The sequence below is a fragment of the Drosophila nasuta genome, chromosome X (genome assembly GCF_023558535.2).
Source record: "Drosophila nasuta strain 15112-1781.00 chromosome X, ASM2355853v1, whole genome shotgun sequence".
NCBI lineage: Eukaryota > Metazoa > Arthropoda > Insecta > Diptera > Drosophilidae > Drosophila > Drosophila nasuta.
Window position 1 is genome coordinate 14,238,102 of NC_083459.1, and position 16,831 is coordinate 14,254,932.

At 42.7% G+C, this 16,831-nt stretch overlaps 1 protein-coding gene across 1 annotated transcript in view; it reads right to left on the reverse strand.

Annotated features, from left to right (window-relative positions):
* LOC132795623 (uncharacterized) overlaps positions 1–16,831 on the reverse strand; it is a 34,875-nt gene that overhangs the window by 2,675 nt on the left and 15,369 nt on the right. The window contains exons 3-8 of the mRNA XM_060806421.1: positions 7,721–9,522; positions 6,193–6,549; positions 4,608–4,755; positions 3,937–4,100; positions 1,847–3,780; positions 283–1,040 (exon numbers count right to left, since the gene is read on the reverse strand). Coding sequence (XP_060662404.1) covers positions 283–1,040; positions 1,847–3,780; positions 3,937–4,100; positions 4,608–4,755; positions 6,193–6,549; positions 7,721–9,522 — 5,163 coding nt within the window. The remainder of the gene's footprint in view (positions 1–282; positions 1,041–1,846; positions 3,781–3,936; positions 4,101–4,607; positions 4,756–6,192; positions 6,550–7,720; positions 9,523–16,831) is intronic.

The following is a 16,831-nucleotide window of genomic DNA, read 5'->3' on the forward strand; positions in this document are numbered from 1 at the left end:
AGATAAACTTTTCAGAATTGCAAATTAAAAAGTTGATTTAAATTATATAAAATAAAAATGAATTACAAATAACAAGTATTTTAGACTTTATGGTATATTTTTAATGCAATACTAGTAGTATTTTTTATTTGTATTTTTGGTATATTTCTTTGACATAATTTAATACTACAGTTTTACTTGTTAAAATTGCTTAATAAAAAGTTGATTTAAATTTTATAAAATAAAAATCAATTTCAAATAAAAAGTCTTATTTCCAATCGATTCCAAATGAGTTGTATTTACCTGTTCTGCGGCATGATGCTGTTCTCCTCGTCGCTGGACATCTGATTGTGCCGCGAGATGTTGTGGCGTCGCTCCTGCTGCTCCTGCTCCTGGACGGCACGCTTGTGACGCATCATGTCGCCATTGAAGTTGTAGCGTGGTATGCTCGGCGACGATGCGGGCGAGATGAGCTCATGCTCCGGATATGTGCTGCCCACGCTGGACGCATTGCGTCGCTGTGGCTGCAACGCCGGCAACGGCGACGATGCTGACAGATTGTTGCCACCAGCTGTGGTGCCACCGCCGCCGCCGCCACTTGAGCTGCCCGCTGGCGTGCTATTGGAGCCGGGACCACCGCCAGCTCCATTGCCGGCTCCAAACATGCCACCATAGTCGCGACCCGGCGATATGGGCGGCGGTGAAGGCGGCGTGCGATGATGCGACGATGAGAAGCCATCGGAATCAGGATGCTGAGGACGCGGCGTGCTGCCCGCATCCACATCGACATCGTTCTGATTCTGGTTACTCTGCGGATTCGTTGGCGTCGATGCACTCGGCGATATGTTGCAGGCGCCTTGGAACATGGGCAGCGGCGGTATTTGCATCGGAAAACTGCCCAGATTCTTCATCATCTTCAGCTCGTTCTCCAGGTTGTCCATCGTCGTGCCAATGCCCGGACCGTTCGCTCCGCTGCCGCCGCCGCTGCCGAAGCGTTGCGCCTCCGCATCGACGTGCGCGCTCATCGGACTGTCGCTGTTGATGTGGTTCTCGGTGGGTACCTGAAGAGGGGAAAGCAATGATTATTAGGAGTGAGTTGATCAGTTGATTAAGGGGAAAATTTGACAAGGTAATGTTATTGAGCCGGTTCAAGTAGTAGTGTAATGGTTAAAGCTCTACAATAGTTTGCTAGCTCAGGTAAATACTTATTAAGCGGACATCAGATTAGAATTAATTCTGTGAACCCTTATATGAAAGTGGTTGAACCCTTATATGAAAGTGGTTCAGAAGCGGTTTAGTGAGAAAAGCTATAAACATTTTAAATAGAAAGCCGAAGTATGGGGAAAAGACTATGCATGATTTGATAGTGTGGAAATTGGACATTGAACTGCAAGTAATTATATTGCATTGAACCGGTTCACTCCCACTTGAACTTGAAGCGGTTTAATACTGTCAGGTTGTTTCAATCGGTTCAGTGCTACTAAATGTATAACAGACAATAATCTGTTAGGCTTTTCATTAAACCGGTTTAAGTTCAAGTCGTAGTGAACCGATTCAAGCCCTAACGTAAATCTAGAAAAATTGTTTTAATCAAGGATATTGGATTAGTGAACCAGTTGGCAGCATTGGCGAAATCGGTTTAACTCTTATAGCGGTTCACTCTTATAGGATAAAGATGAATAGGAACATCAGTGAGGAATTTGTACAAAAAAAAGTTAGAATCGAATCGGTTCAAACCCTAGTAAGCAACATTAGATAGATAGGAACTTTAGGAAGGAATTTGTACATGTAACATCTTTGAACCGGTTCAAAACCTACAACAGTCCATGAGGTAGGTTAAAGGACGCATATTAAGATTGAAACGCACCTTTAGATCGCTGCTCTCGCTGTCAATCATATTGCCAACGGAGTTGAGGGCCGCCTCCACCAGCATGCTGGCCGATGAGGAGTTGGCGCCAACGCCAACGCTCGCGCCGGCGCCGCTCAGTCTTGCGTTCGCATTGTTGTAGAACGAGCTCATGAACGACTGCGAGTGGCTGAGCGAGTTCATCTGCATCTGTGGCGGCTCCACGCTGCTCGGCGCCGTTCCACCGCCCGTCGGCGTTAGCGGACCATCGCCAACGGGGCCACCGGCGCTGCCCGGACCACCACCACCTCCGCCACCGCCGCTGCCAGCGCCACCATTGCCAGCAGCAGCACTATGCTGATACTGTGACATGGCAGCGGCGGCGGCAGCGGCTGCAGCGGCAGCAGCTGCATTGTTGTTGGACTCGACGACATCGAGAAAGGAGCTATTCTCATCCTCCTCGCGACTGTGCGCGCTATGCTGATGCTGGTGGCTGGCATGACTGGCACTCGCACTGCTCATGAGACGGGCGAGGAAGTCGCGATTCTGGCCAAGCAGCTTGCTGTGCTCCACATCGACGGCGCTGGGCGGGACAGCGAAACCGAGATCCTGACCAGAGCTGGCGCCACTCGAGAGCTGACCGCAACCGGGGCCACCGGCACCCGAGACGCTGGCATCGTTGGCCACCTCGCTGCCATCGCTCAGATGCCGATCATCGGCACCGATCCACTTTTTGCTGCCCTTGCTAACCACGAGATTTTGCCCAAGGGCCGCATTCATCGCCACGGCAGCGTGTCGATAGCTGGCATCGGCGTGCGTTTGTTGCGCCGATTGTTGGGCGTGCTGATGCGCATGGGAATGGGCGTGATGTGGATGCGGATGCGTTTGATGTGAGTGATGTTGTTGCTGCTGTTGCTGTTGCTGCTGCTGTTGGTGTTGCTGCTGCTGCTGTTGTTGCTGCTGCTGCTGTTGTTGGTGCTGTTGCTGCTGGTGATGATGATGTGCCGTCGCCTCATCATCGTCCTCATCATCATCATCGTCGTCGTCTAGACCCACGCCACCCATGTGCCCCATCATGTGACCCAGCTTGGCCGGATCTTCGCCTGCGCCCGCCATGGCAGAGACCGCAGCGGCAGCGGCAACCACCTGTTGCACCTGCTGCTGGGCGCTCAAACGTTGTGCGGTTGTCGTGAGGAAGGATTCGACCAGGCTCAGCTGTGCGTTCTGCTTGCGACGCACTTGCTCCAGCCGCACATTCTCCTCCTCCTCGTCGGCATCGTGCAGCTGCTGCTGATGATGGGCGGACACCTGTTGCTGTTGCTGCTGCTGTTGTTGCTGCTGCTGTTGCTGGTGTGCATGGGCGTGTGCATGGGCGTGACTGTGACTGTGGGCGTGGGCGTGATACTGCGGTTGCTGTTGCTGATGATGCGACAGATGCGATGGCGATTGATCCAGATGGCTGCCATGCAACTGCTGTTGTTGTTGCTGTTGCTGCTGCTGTTGCTGATGGCATTGCTGGGCGTGCTGCTGCTGCTGTTGTTGCTGCTGCTGTTGCAGTTGCTGCTGCTGTTGTTGTTGCTGCTGTTGCTGCTGCTGGTGCTGATGTTGCTGTTGTTGCTGCTGCTGCTGGTGCTGATGCTGCTGATGTTGCTGCTGGGCAGCGAGGGTTGTTGCCGTTTCGCGTTTGCGTTTACGCTTGCGTCCCGGCACCGCCACATTGCCCGAGGGCTGTGCCACTTGTGCCACCTTATCGCCAAAGATGCTGGAGATCTTGGAGCTGAGGAGCGAGAGATTTGGCTCGTTGCGACAGAGATCCTTGATCGATTTGCCGCTCTTCTTGATCGCCTCAAAGATGTTGTCATCACTGTACTCGGTGTCGCTTTGCATCGAGCTGCTCAGCATGGAGTTTTGATTCTGATCCTCGAGACTCTTGCGACGGCGACGCGGCGCTTGCTCTGTGAACGTGAACGAGATGGGAGCGGCGTTAGGGCGTCCCGCTTGTACATGTACAGATGCCGGCGACTGCCCCACAGTGGCAACACCACCGCCACTACTAAGTGGATCCATCATCCCACCACCACCACCACCAACACCACCCACTACTGGCTTACCCAAAAAGTCAACCTTCATTCCACCCGAATACGCATCGAAGGTGTATGCCACACTCCGTTCTATCTTTGGCATCTGTTCCTGGGTGTAGTTGTGCACCTTCTTGTAGTGGAATTGCAGGCACTGCTTTGTCGTGAACGCCGCATTGCATTCCGGTTCCGCACACCTAATCAGATGGAACAAGAGATAGGAGGATAATGATTAGTTAAGTAACAAGCTTGAGGCGAAACCGAAGTAAAACTAATGATGAGACGGGAGAAAAAGGAATAACAGTCGGGATCGGAAGGAAAGGAAAGTGTTGTTGTAAATGAAAAAAAGTTAGAACTGGAATACGAGAGAGGAAACTTTAGGCGATGCCGAACGATGTGGAACGAAAAATGACACGGGAAAAAAGGAATAAGAGTGAAGATCGGCAGGAAAGGATAGTTTTAGTTTAGCAGAAAGGAATGTAAGTTAAAGTCTAAAGGCGGAAACGGGAAGGGAAAGGTAAAGTAGTATGAGTTTAGTAGAAGCTGTTTAAAAACTAGTTAAGTTACAAGAAATAGGAAAGCAAAAACAACAAACAACCAAAAAAAAGGTTAAAATAGTACAAGACGTCCGGGATACAGAATATGTCTAACGAGGTGGAGACGAGTCTGAAAATTAGTTAACTACGATTGAAGATTGCACTTACTTGAAGGGTCGCACACCCGAATGCGTGAGCATGTGTATCTTCAGATTGCTGCGGTTCTGGAAGAGTTTCTGGCAGCGGGGACAGCTCACCACTGTCGAGTTGCGGCTGTGCACCTCCTTCGAGTGTCGCTGCAGTGCCGCACGCGATCCTAGAAGTTTTGAACATAATTTACACTGAAAATCTCGTAAAACTTCAGCCATATCTAAAATGAAATTGTATGAAGAAAATGAAATTTTCGGATTGTGGTGATTTTGAAAGAAAATTTGTGAATTACACAAAATTTATAGGTAATCAAACCGAATGCAACAACAAACGAACTAACAAACAATCGGAACAAATCGGAACACAAAAGTAGCCCAAATCGAAAACACAAAAGAAAAATCAAAACGATATATAATAAAATTCCACATAAAGCATAATAATATACACTAAAGTATTTCGATATACAATAAATTTTGGTATGGGGAAGTATTACATAATACGGGACAGAACTAAGAGAGAAACCAAATAAACAAAATTAAATACAAAACAAAAGCAAATCATTCACTAAAAGCGATTTTACAATGATGCAGTTTACGTTTGATAAAGATGATAATGATGATAAGGATTTGAGGTGTGGAATTGCGAGGATTTTATATGTCCTTTTAACGATATTTAATCTTTTGGATTCAGAAGACTTGAAGATCATTTTGTGAGTTATAAAACTAACATTGAATACCGTTTACGATATTAGAATTTTCTCTAAAATTCAGTTGGATGCTTATTTTGTTATTGGTTAATTTTAAGTATGTCAATATCGTATTTACGATATTCGATTTAATCAATTGTTTTGCAAAAGTTATATATTTAATTGAAAATATATTCATAATTGAAATATTTTTAATATCGTATTTACGATATTCAATTGCATCTATTGTTTGATAGCGATTAGTTTCATATTATATATAAGTGTTGTTAGATGACTCAACTCAGAAAGGATTAGAAAGCAAATGAGGCTTGTGATAACGAAAATGTTAGACCAATTTTGTAGCATTAAAACAGAAAAATAGGCATGATGGATGAAAGCGATCACAGATGCGTGGCGTGGCATGGCATGAGGTAATGTAATGGCGTGTTACTTGCTTGTTGGTTAGAAGTTGGTTAGTAGTATTGTTTAGTTAGTTAGATAGTTTTGGCTAAGCACAAGTTGCGTTATGTTACGATATTAGTAGATACGATATTCGGTTGTATGTGTGTGATACATATGCAAAAGCGTTACGTACGACGTATGTATGCATGTGTATGTGTTAGTATATATGTATATATATAGAGTTAATGCGAGCTTACGATACGTTACGATATACGATATATTGTCTGCTAGGCTGGCACATTCGATGCACAAATAGTAGCTAATACAGTTGACAAATTACGTTTACGTTTACGTTTAGGCTATTACGGTTTACGATATTACGCTTACGATATTTGGGCTTACGATATTGAGACAGTCTACGCAATTTACGTACTATAGCTAAAGAGCGAGACAGAGACAGACAGAGAGCAAGAGCGAGAGAGCAAAGCGAGATGCGCAATGGCATTCTCAACTTACCGCTGTGCACGCGTTTGATGTGCGCCTTCAACTTTTGCGGCTGGCAAAATTTGCGACCACAAAAATCACAAACGGGCCGCGATCGATTCGGATTCGAGGCACAACCATAAGTGCGATGCATCTCCAGATAGTTGAGGCGCAGAAAGAACTTGTTGCAGAACTGACACTGATACGCTCCCTTCCCATCATGCTTCTCCGCCGCATGCTTCATGATATTGTCCTTGCCCAGCACCGCCTCGCCGCACACCTTGCAGTGATACTTGCGTATGGTCAGACTCATCGATGGATCGTGGAACACTGAGCAGTGGGTGCGATAGTACAGCGGATGCTCGAACTTCAAATTGCAGCCGCCGCAATCTGTTTTCAACCAAAGACAAAAACAGTTAGAACAATTAAATAACGTTAAAGTAAAAGTATTTGTTGCACCGTCATCGATTTAATGAGACACTGGCTTGTAGTCGTTTCAGCAAGCTGATTGCTAACTGATTAATTGCGGAGCAAATAGTTTAATTAGTCGATTAATCTGTCGCTAACAAAATGTATAAAATCATTGGTAACAGCTTTTTTTGTAAGTTGAAAACTCATTTTTGAATAAAGTTTTTATAAAATTATATTATTATTATATTAACTACTAGATCTAGCTCTTCAATAACCAGGATTATAAAAGCTTCTAATCCTATTTGTAGTGAATTACTCAAAGGTATAAAAATAATTAATCAATAGCTGAATCCGCTTGTCATGACTCTCTACAAATAAACCTAATTAATGAGCTTACTAAATTGAATTTAATTAAATATCAAACTGAATTAATAAGAATAATGTAGAAAGCTTTACACCATGGGCTTTCATAAGCTTTCATTCTCTTAACACAAATCAAACTCATTTAAAAACTTATTTTAAAAGCTTAAAAACTTATTTTACTTAAACTTCAGTAATTTTTCTGAGTGCTTATTAAAAGCTTTTTGCCTCAGAGCTTCCATTTGCGTGTAAGCTGATTAAAAACTGTCTTACCAAAACTTTTACTAGTAAGCTATCTGACTTAAAACTTTATGAAGCTTAAGAAACACTCGCAACTAACACTTTAAAACATAGCCTGATAATAATAGCAGCAGTAATAAGTAAACTATCAGCAGAGACTAAGAACGCGCCTTCATCAGAAAGTAAGCTGATTAAATAGTTCTATTAGTAAGAGCTTTTATATGTAATAAAGCACAAATTTCAAGTTTCCGTTGGCTTGCAAGCTAATTAAAAACGAAGTCACCTAAACTTTAACTGAGTTTGCAAACTATAAATGAATGCTTTAATGAGCTTTAAAAGCACTTGCAAATAAAGGTATAATAAGTAATCTATTAACACAGACAAGTAAGCTGTTTAAAATGTCATATTACCAATAGCTTTCGTAAGTAATTGAAAGCTGACAAACTGAATGCTTTAATGAGCTTTATATGCACTCACAACTAACACTCTAAGTGCTTTAATGAACTTTTGCAATTGAAGTGCAAGCTTTATTACATGGCTCACTACTCACTTGTCTTCTCCGTGTGCTTTTTGCGCCACATTGTGTTGCAGTCGTCGCTCCAGTAGAGCAACTCCATGCCATTGCGCAGATCCCGGCAGCTGACAAAGTACGCCTGTCGATCGATCGAAACCAGATTCACGTTGCGCTCCTCGTAGCACGGCGCCGGTCGAATGAAGCGCAGCCAATTGGACGCATTCGGATTGTCGCAGCAGAGCAAATACGATTTATCCGCACCCGCTTCGCACATCTCGAAGATCCACTTCATGTCGCTGCTCTCACGCACCTCGCCCGTCTGCACCGGCTGTCCGATGAGCGGCCCCAGCTTCGTGTAAGCTCGCACCTCGGTGCGGGCAAAGACGCCAGTGACATTCGGCTCCACGTTGTGCAGCTCGAATTCGGCGGGCACCGATGCCTCGGCGAACGTGATCAGGGGCTTTGTCTCCAGCTCCGACAGCTGCGACGACTCATCCATGTCCATGTCCTCCATGTCATCCTCGTCGTCATCGTGCCGTGGCCGGCCATGCTTCGCCTGCCGCTGTGCATCCGCCTTGAGCTTGGCCAGCGCCTCGAGATTGCGTCGTTCAATCCACTCCGCAAGATCAACGGCATCCGTCACATTGCCGCAGGCATTGCGCAACGGACACAGCTTGTGATCATGCGAAATGGAACATTCGCGACACGATTGCTGCGATCGGAATGCGATATCATGTTCGTCCTCCTCCTCCACGAAGTTTTGCTCCATTTTCATTTCACGTGCCAACGCCTCCTCGTCCAGCTCCTCGTCATCGTCGTCATCATCATCCCCACCGCCCGCTGCCGAATCATCTTCCGGCTCATCATAACTATTTGGCGGCATCATTGCTGCCGCTGCCGCTGCTGCTGCGGCCGCTGCTGCAGCTGCTTTGGCGGACTTGGAGTTCTTGCCGCCTTGGCTCTTGGAACGCACATGGAAATTGCCCAGCTGGCCATTGCTGGCACTGCCCGCATCCACAAGATCGGCGCCACCAGCAGCAGCAGCAGCTGCCAACAGCGATGCGCTGCCATGTCCCAGGCTCAATTGCTGCTGTTGTTGTTGCTGCTGCTGGTGATGATGTTGCTGGTGATGCTGATGATGTTGCTGCTGCTGCGACGATGATTGCGATTGCTGCAGCTGTGAGCCATCATCATCGTCGTCGTCCTCATCGTCGCTGTGTTGCGCCGCTGCGGCTGCTGCTGCTGCGGCGGCCGCTGCTGCCGCCGCCTTTTTGAGGCACAGTGCATTGGGGAGCGAATCTTTGCCAGCGCCACTTGCCTCCAGTTCGCTCTTGATCTTCTCGGCAATGCGACAGTCGAGGACCTCGGGCAACGCTGTCGATGCTGCTGCCACTGCGGCGGCTGCTGCTGCCGCTTTAAGTGCCGCTGCCGCTGCTTTTGCTTCCTGCTTCTTTGACTTGCTGCTGCCGCTGCTTGAGTTGTTGTTGTTGCTGTTGTTGTTGTTATTGTTGTTGTTGTAGCCACTGTTGTTGTAGACAGCAGCAGCAGCCGCAGCAGCAGCGGCCGCCGCTTTCACCTTGCCACCCGTGTAGCCGTTGAGCGCATCCGTGTTGAATTGCACTCGCTTCTTGTAGCGTTTGCGTTGCGGTTGCGTTGCCACGCCTCCAACGCCGCCGCCCACAGACTCCAGGCTGCCGTTGCCGTTGCCATTGAGATTGAGATTGACATTCTCAGACGACGAAGGCGGCGCAAAGTCCTTCACACTCAGATTGGGCTCCAGCTTGAAGTTGCCATCGAATCCCTTGGTGGGCGTGTGCGCCGGCGAAGGCGGAGGCAGGCTGAAGAGCAGAAGACAAGTGTAAAAATGAGTAAGGGATGAAAAATTAAAGACTTTCTCAGTATTAAAGCGCTTAAAACTAAGATTTTAATGTGTACACTGATGAGTTCAATACTCTAACTTTAGAGGTCTGTATCTTCTGTATTAATTTATTCTCTATTAATGCTAAAAATCTTAGTCTTGTTTTGTTGGTAGTCTTCCTTCTCGCATTGTAAGCCATTTGATAAAAGATAGTCAAAATGCTAGAGCAATAGTCAAAAGCATGTCACAAGTTTAAGCACTTGCTTCAGTTAGTTAGAAAAGAACGACTCTTAAATATCATAGCTCGTATTTCAACCAGTGCTTATCGAAGACGTGAACCACTAACTTGCAAACAGACGGTTGGACTTCTTCACATTGTTTTTATGCTAGGATAGAAGAGTATTATAAAGTTGTGACAGGCAGTTGGAGAAATCTCCAATCGTAAAGTATATTTATAATCTTGATCAGCGTCATCAGACGATGCGATATAACCGAATATTTTCTACTTGTTGGTATATTTTGAATATATAAGTATATCAATATACCAAATACCGCCTTTTGGTATTTTTTGTTGAATAAAAATTATCGCTTTATTTTATTATATTCTTATTAATATACCGAATGTAGCCATTGATATATTTTGATTTTTTTGGTGTTTGTGTATATTTAATATCGTAATATTCTGTACTTGTTGGTATATTTTAAATATATTTTAATAAATCAATATACTAAATATAGCATATAGTATATTTAAGTATATTTTGGTATATTCACTATATTTTTAAAATAATCAACTGTAACTTTCTTACTTGTTTTTATCTTGTAATAATTATAAAAAAAAACTCACTTTAAATTTGAAATTTTTTAATCCTCAATCTAGTAAAAACTTAATTAAGACTTTTACTTCAATTATTTGTTCTTTCAGTGAAGTTTTATATAGGGCTAGAATTTGTAAAAGCTTTGGAGGATTTTTAACATTGTTGAAAAAATCAAACTTAATATAGGTTATTTTTTTGTCTCAACCATTAATTAATTTATAAAATTATAAAAAAATCAAACGTATTCAATAGTTATTTTCTAGGCAAAATTTTTCCTCCAACATGTAAATATTGAAATATAAATATGTATAAATTTAAATAAATATGTATAAATAAATATACATAAATTCTAAACTCTGTTCATTGTCAAAGAACGATTTACATAATTCGAAAATATTGAAATGTGTAAAAACAATTTCTCTGCTTGATAGTTTCATCATCTAAAACTTCATTGTTAACATATTTATTATATGCAATTTAATTGCAACTAATGTATATCCTTTTATTTGCCCAGCAATTAGATTTAACTAATTAGAAAAAAGAAGAATATTTTCACTAAGCTTGGTGTCTTTAGCTCTTCCATTCTATTTGTGAAATATTCGAGTTGATAACAAACTTTCTATCCTCGGCATATTTTAAGTTGTCAACCACATTGAAATACCATTCCATATCCAGATAGTGCCGGGTATAAAAAAGTGACTATTAAATGTGGGTCGAGCGTGGCGCGTTATTTCCATGCATGGCGTCACGTTCACGCCCACTCTGATAGCAGCCCTGGCATTGCCCCATTGTCCCTCTGCTGCCCCGCCTCGCTACGCTTGTCTCGTTCTGTCGCGCTGTCTTGCGTTTAATTAATTTCGCTTACGCTTTGGCCACTGCTTTGGGGAACGTCTGCCCCGGGACAGGGGAACATTGCTGGCCAAATGGAGACTGCGGACTGTGCGCTGGACCATGGCTGCGTTGACTGACTGGCTGACTGCCTTTTGCTGGACCGCTGCCAGCTGTGTGCGGGCACAACACAACATGGCAACACAAGCAGCTGGCAGTGATAGGACTTCATTTCCTTTCATTTCATTTCAATTCATTTCTATTTCAATTTCAACACTTTTCTCTTAAAGCAAATGCCAACTTGAAGCGTATATCGTAAGTAACTTGCGCAACAAAGTATGTAACAAAACTATCAGAAGCAACTGAAAATTTGATTTATTCTACTAAAAGAAATTTGCATGTTTTCTTGGCCAACAAATATAATAAACTGGAAGAGAACATCGTATTGTATGTTTATGTTCAAGAGTCAAAGTCATATCGTAGATCTATGCTATAAGACTTTTTATGTTGAATCAAACACAAATATCGTAATTTTGCTTATCGCCAATAACTATTGCAAAACAGTCTAATTTTGCTTGTAACTTAAATAAATAATAATTCTCTCTATATTCTAATTCTATATAGACATTATTTGACCGTAATTATTCCTTAATTAAGCCATTGAAAATTAATTTAGAGAAATTCCTATAACTTGTTTAACGTGTTGAATATCGTAAGCTGCAAACTTTGCTCTTTACGTAATTCATTTTGTAAACTGCAAACTTTGCATTTAAATAAAATATAACCTGTAGTTGAATAAGTTTTATAGTTTATATCGTAATATATATCGTATATCGTAAATACCATAAATACTACGCATTTCTTTAAGCTGCTTTGCATTAAATTCTCAACTTTCGTCTTTGTGACACAAGAAGTAATGGCACAAAGAGAGTTAAGTCATGCTGTGAAATGCATATGAATAGATGCAATTATTCGCCAATATCGTAAATACTTTGATGTGCATAAGCTGCTTAACTTATTATCCAACTCAGTTGGTAGCTACCACATTCTAAAAGGAACTCGTTGCATCTTTCCTCCCCCAGCTTATCGTTGCCTGTTCTATGGCAAAAGTTGTTAGATTTTCAATTAGCCAAAAGAATATAACATACAATATAGAAAGCCAACGTCACGACTCCCGTCCACCCGTCCACCCGTGCCACCTGACCCCCTGCCCACCACACTTCTAATGCTGCCAGCAACTGGTTGTTTTCACTCCCCCAGTCATTCTTTGGGCTTCTCCACGTTTCTCGACATTTCTCCCACTGCTGCGATTCTTTTTCCCATCGGGTTTTTTTATCGTTCGGACGCCAACTGCAGCATGACTATATATAGTTGCTTTCTCTCAAACTCACGGTATTTTCTCCCATTCTCCCTTTCTTCCTATCTCCCTGGCATTTATGTAAGTACGTGTGTACAGTTTGTGTTGCTCGCATTCGCATTCGCATTTCGCTCCCACTCGCAACTGTTGTCGCTCCCATTGACCCCTTATTCAGCTCATATCCATTAACCTATTCTCTGGCAAAAGTTTCGTGCACAGGAAATTCATCAGTGCAGCGACGCTGTGTAGAGTGTAGAGCTTGCCAAGCTTAGTAACATAGAAGGGTATTATCATTGCAAGAAAGTGTTGCACGTTTTGTAAAGCTTTTTTCATTTGTCAAGTGAGAATAGTAAATAATAGAAAAATTGTATGGAAATGCAGGAAATTTGTGTAAATAAGTTTTTAGGTTGAAACAATCTTAAATAAGGATTTGCAATCTATCTTTTAATGTAGCAAAAACACTCTTAAATCTTCAAAACTTTAATCCTTAAATAAAATGTTTTTAATCATAAAATTAAAATTTATCTTGATTTTAGATTGTTTCAACCTGAAAATCTTATATCAAGATTGTTCTTCTTGTTCCCTCTGTGTATGAGATGTAAAATAATAAGATAATAAGATGATGAAAGAATATAGCTATTTTTATTTTTATTAATTATTTACTATTATTTTTTATTATTCTTATTAACGGTTTTTTTTAAATATATTTTTACTATTTAATATAGTCAATTTATGTACTATTTTATTATTATTATTATTAGTGTTACTATTTATTACTATTGTCTATTTGTCACTATAATCAAAGAGCACTTCGTAACTATAAAAGCATTCTAATATTAATACTTTTATCATCATTTTAAAGTAGTACCAAAATGCATAGTTTATAGTGACTCATTAATTACAGAAATTAAAGAATAATCTTTAAATGTTTGTCGTATAAGTTCCAAAACATATGGTAAATTAGTTAAAAATAAATAGAACATTAATAGTACATACATACATATAAATACAATGTTGTCATAAAAATAAAATAAATAAAAATTTATAATATTAACTAACAATAATAAATAAAATTAGGTAATATTATAAGATATTATTCGTTGTTCGTTTGAACATTTCATAACAGTTCCATAACTAAATATTTACTATGGTTAACAGGTATCTCAAAGTCGAGCATGCTCTTGTTGTTTCCCACTTCTTGTTGCTGACTGAAAATTGCACATGGTCCACAGGCAAACGCGAGCATTGTGCGTGTTCCCAAGCCATGTGAGTGTGCGAAATTCTGTGTGTTGCCTGTCTGCTATGTGTGTGTGTACCGCTTTCTCTCTCTCTCTTTGTGTGTGTGTGTGTTATCCTTCATTAAATCCTCCACCTTAGGACCTTAACAATAATATCGAAAACAGCGCCAGAATAGCGACAGCGACAACAGCAACAGCAGTCTCTACTCTTCCTTTCCTCGCCCACTTATCCTGCTCCACATTGTGACCACCTAACCTCCCCTTTCCCTCCCTCCCCTCCTCTCCAACCACCCTCTTGCCAGCTGCTGTTGCCCCGGCTGAGTTTTGCGAGTTCTCTGCGCTGTTTGTCCTTCTGTTGTTGTTGTTGCTGTTTCTGCCGTTTCTGCTGTGCTCGGCGCTTTCTCTACTTCTCTTTCGTTCTCTGTGTGTGTTGTTTGTGTCTCTGCTTTGCCATTAATGTGTTCGTCTGTGTGTGTATGTGTGTGTGTGTTGGCTGCTTGAGGGCGTTGGGCATAAAAAAGGGGGTTGCAGTTGGGTTCAGGTTCGGGTTCGGGTTCGGTTTGGGTTTTGCGTTGCGTTGCGTTGGGTTTCGAGACTCTCTGGTCGCAATGGGGGCTGATTCGGCATCTGATTCAGTTTCTGCTGCGCGCTTTCTCGTTGTGCGTTGCCGTTACTCGTTGCCGCATTAGGTACACTCACACATTCATCGTGGTAAAGAGGAGATATGGTGGGAGGGGGGCGGGAGGTCGTTTTGTGCTTTTTGGCGAAAATGTCGAAAATGCGCAGAAATTGGCGACGAACGAACGAAATCAACACGAAAACTCAATGTGGAAAAAAAGCAGCAAAGTAAAGGCGACATTCGCTGCACAGTGGTTGAATTTCCTCGCTTTCTGTTCGTCTGTCTGTCCGTCTGTCCATTTGTCTGTCTGTCCTTTCTGTTTGTCCCTGTGTCTCTGTTGGAGCTGTTGATTATGTTAGCTGAGGGAAATGTGTGTGTGTGTTTGTGTGTGTGTGCAATGGAACCCAAGGGAAACGTGTTGAGAATTACAATTCAGCTGACAACTTGCTTTCGTGTTTCGCTCTAAAAGCTAAGAGCAGAGTCTAAATCGCACAGTGCAGCTTTCTTTGCATAGCTTCAAGAGATCATCATAGGTATCTAAGCTTTATTTATAGATTTGTACAATACCACTTCTAATTATGATTCATTTAAAGCTTAAGGCAATATATTTTAGAACTCTAGATGTAGCTTTAAAATTGTATTTGAATTTATATAAATTGGGCCATAAACTATAAACTCTATAAACTTCGTAATTTGTTTAGAAACTCAACGTTTAAGATAAAAAGCTTTAAAGCAAGCTTTTAAAACTGATTTTACTATAGTGTGTTGAGTTAACTTTTAACAAATAAATCAATATATTTTAAAAATTTGTAAACTCAAGTTTAGTCTTAAATAGCTTTTTATAAAAAGCTTAACCTAGCTATAAAATTGAATTTAAATGGACGTTAATTGAGTCATAAGTTTCTATAAACTTCGTGTTTAAAATGCTAAGCTTTTAAGTAAGCTTTTAAAACAGCTTTTAATATAATGCGATCAACAGTTGATTAACAAATTAATTTTATAAATCCCATGGAGGCACTAGACGAATTAGTGATTGAATTGTTAAACATGTAAGCAAGCTTTTAATCAAGTTTTCAAGCAAGCTTTTAAGCTAGCTTTTAATCTAAAGAAAAAACATATTATAAAACAGACAACGATCAATTTGAGCAACACTTTTCAATTGATTAACCAACTATTTTCGTTACGAATATCAAAATATATAAATTTACCGAACATCCTTTTAGTTCAAATAAAATTTGCACAGATAGTTGCAGGTGGTGCGGAGGTGGGTGGCAAAAGGGGGCGTGACTGGGTAAGGCAAGCCAATGGAATAAGCTTAACCATTGGCATTTTTACATTGCCAGCACCAAAACGGCAGACGAAGGCTCGAAATTAAGTTTGCGGGTGGCTTTTCAAGGCAGAGAGAAGGGGAGAGTGGGGACGGAGGAAATGGGGAATGGATAGGGGCTTGAAAGGAACGCACAAAGCGCCAAATGGCGCGCTGGTTGCAGCGTTGCAACAACAGCAACAACAACAACGAGGCGTGGCAAGGTAGTTAAAAGGCAGCACCAACGTCACGAAAACACGCGGCGCATTCACTCAGGAAGGAAGAAGGTGGGTAGAAGGGGGAGGCAGCTAGCGGGCGGGTTGCTTTGATTTGGCTCCGACGATGAAGCACAGACAGAGAGAGAGAGGCAGATATATGAATATATGCATGTGGAGAATTGGCAGCGTGGCATGCAAATGCATGTTGCAACAGCAGCAGCAACCACATGCAGCACAATGTTGCTTGAGCATGTGGCAAAATGTCTGTGTGTGTGTATGGTGCATACATATATGTGTATGTGTTGCAAGTGTGTGTGTGTGTGTGTGTGTTGCTTTTTCCGCTTCCGCTGACATGGCGGCTGCAACGACAACGACACAACGGCAACAACGACGCAGCAGGGAGGCAGAGCCAGGGCTGCAGTAGCAGCAGGGCTGGAGTAGTAGTAGTTGCTGAAGCAGCAGCTGGCGAGAAGAGGCAGGAGGCGGGAGGCAGGTGGCGAGAGGCAACATGAAAGCGCCGTTGCATGCAACCGCACGAGTGCCGCATTTGTGCCTTTGTAGCTGCACTCGCTATGTGTGTGTGTGCGTGTGTGTGTGTAGCAGTGGAGGAAAGCGAGGCGGGGAGAGAAGCTGCCTCCAATGCAATGCAGTCGGGCATGAATCGCTTTAACATGGCCTCGCTTTTGTGACGCGGCGCGAGAACGAAACGAGCCAACGAACAAGCGCCACACACACACACACACTCGCACACACACACGTTGTGTGTCTCCAGCACTGTTCCCATAACCCCTCTCGCACTCCCTTCTCCCCCTCTCTGGTAAGCATGCCTTTAACATCCCTCTACCCTTTTTGCCTGGCCGCAGTCCAAGCTCTCGAGAATCAGACGTCGCATGTTGCCCAAAAGC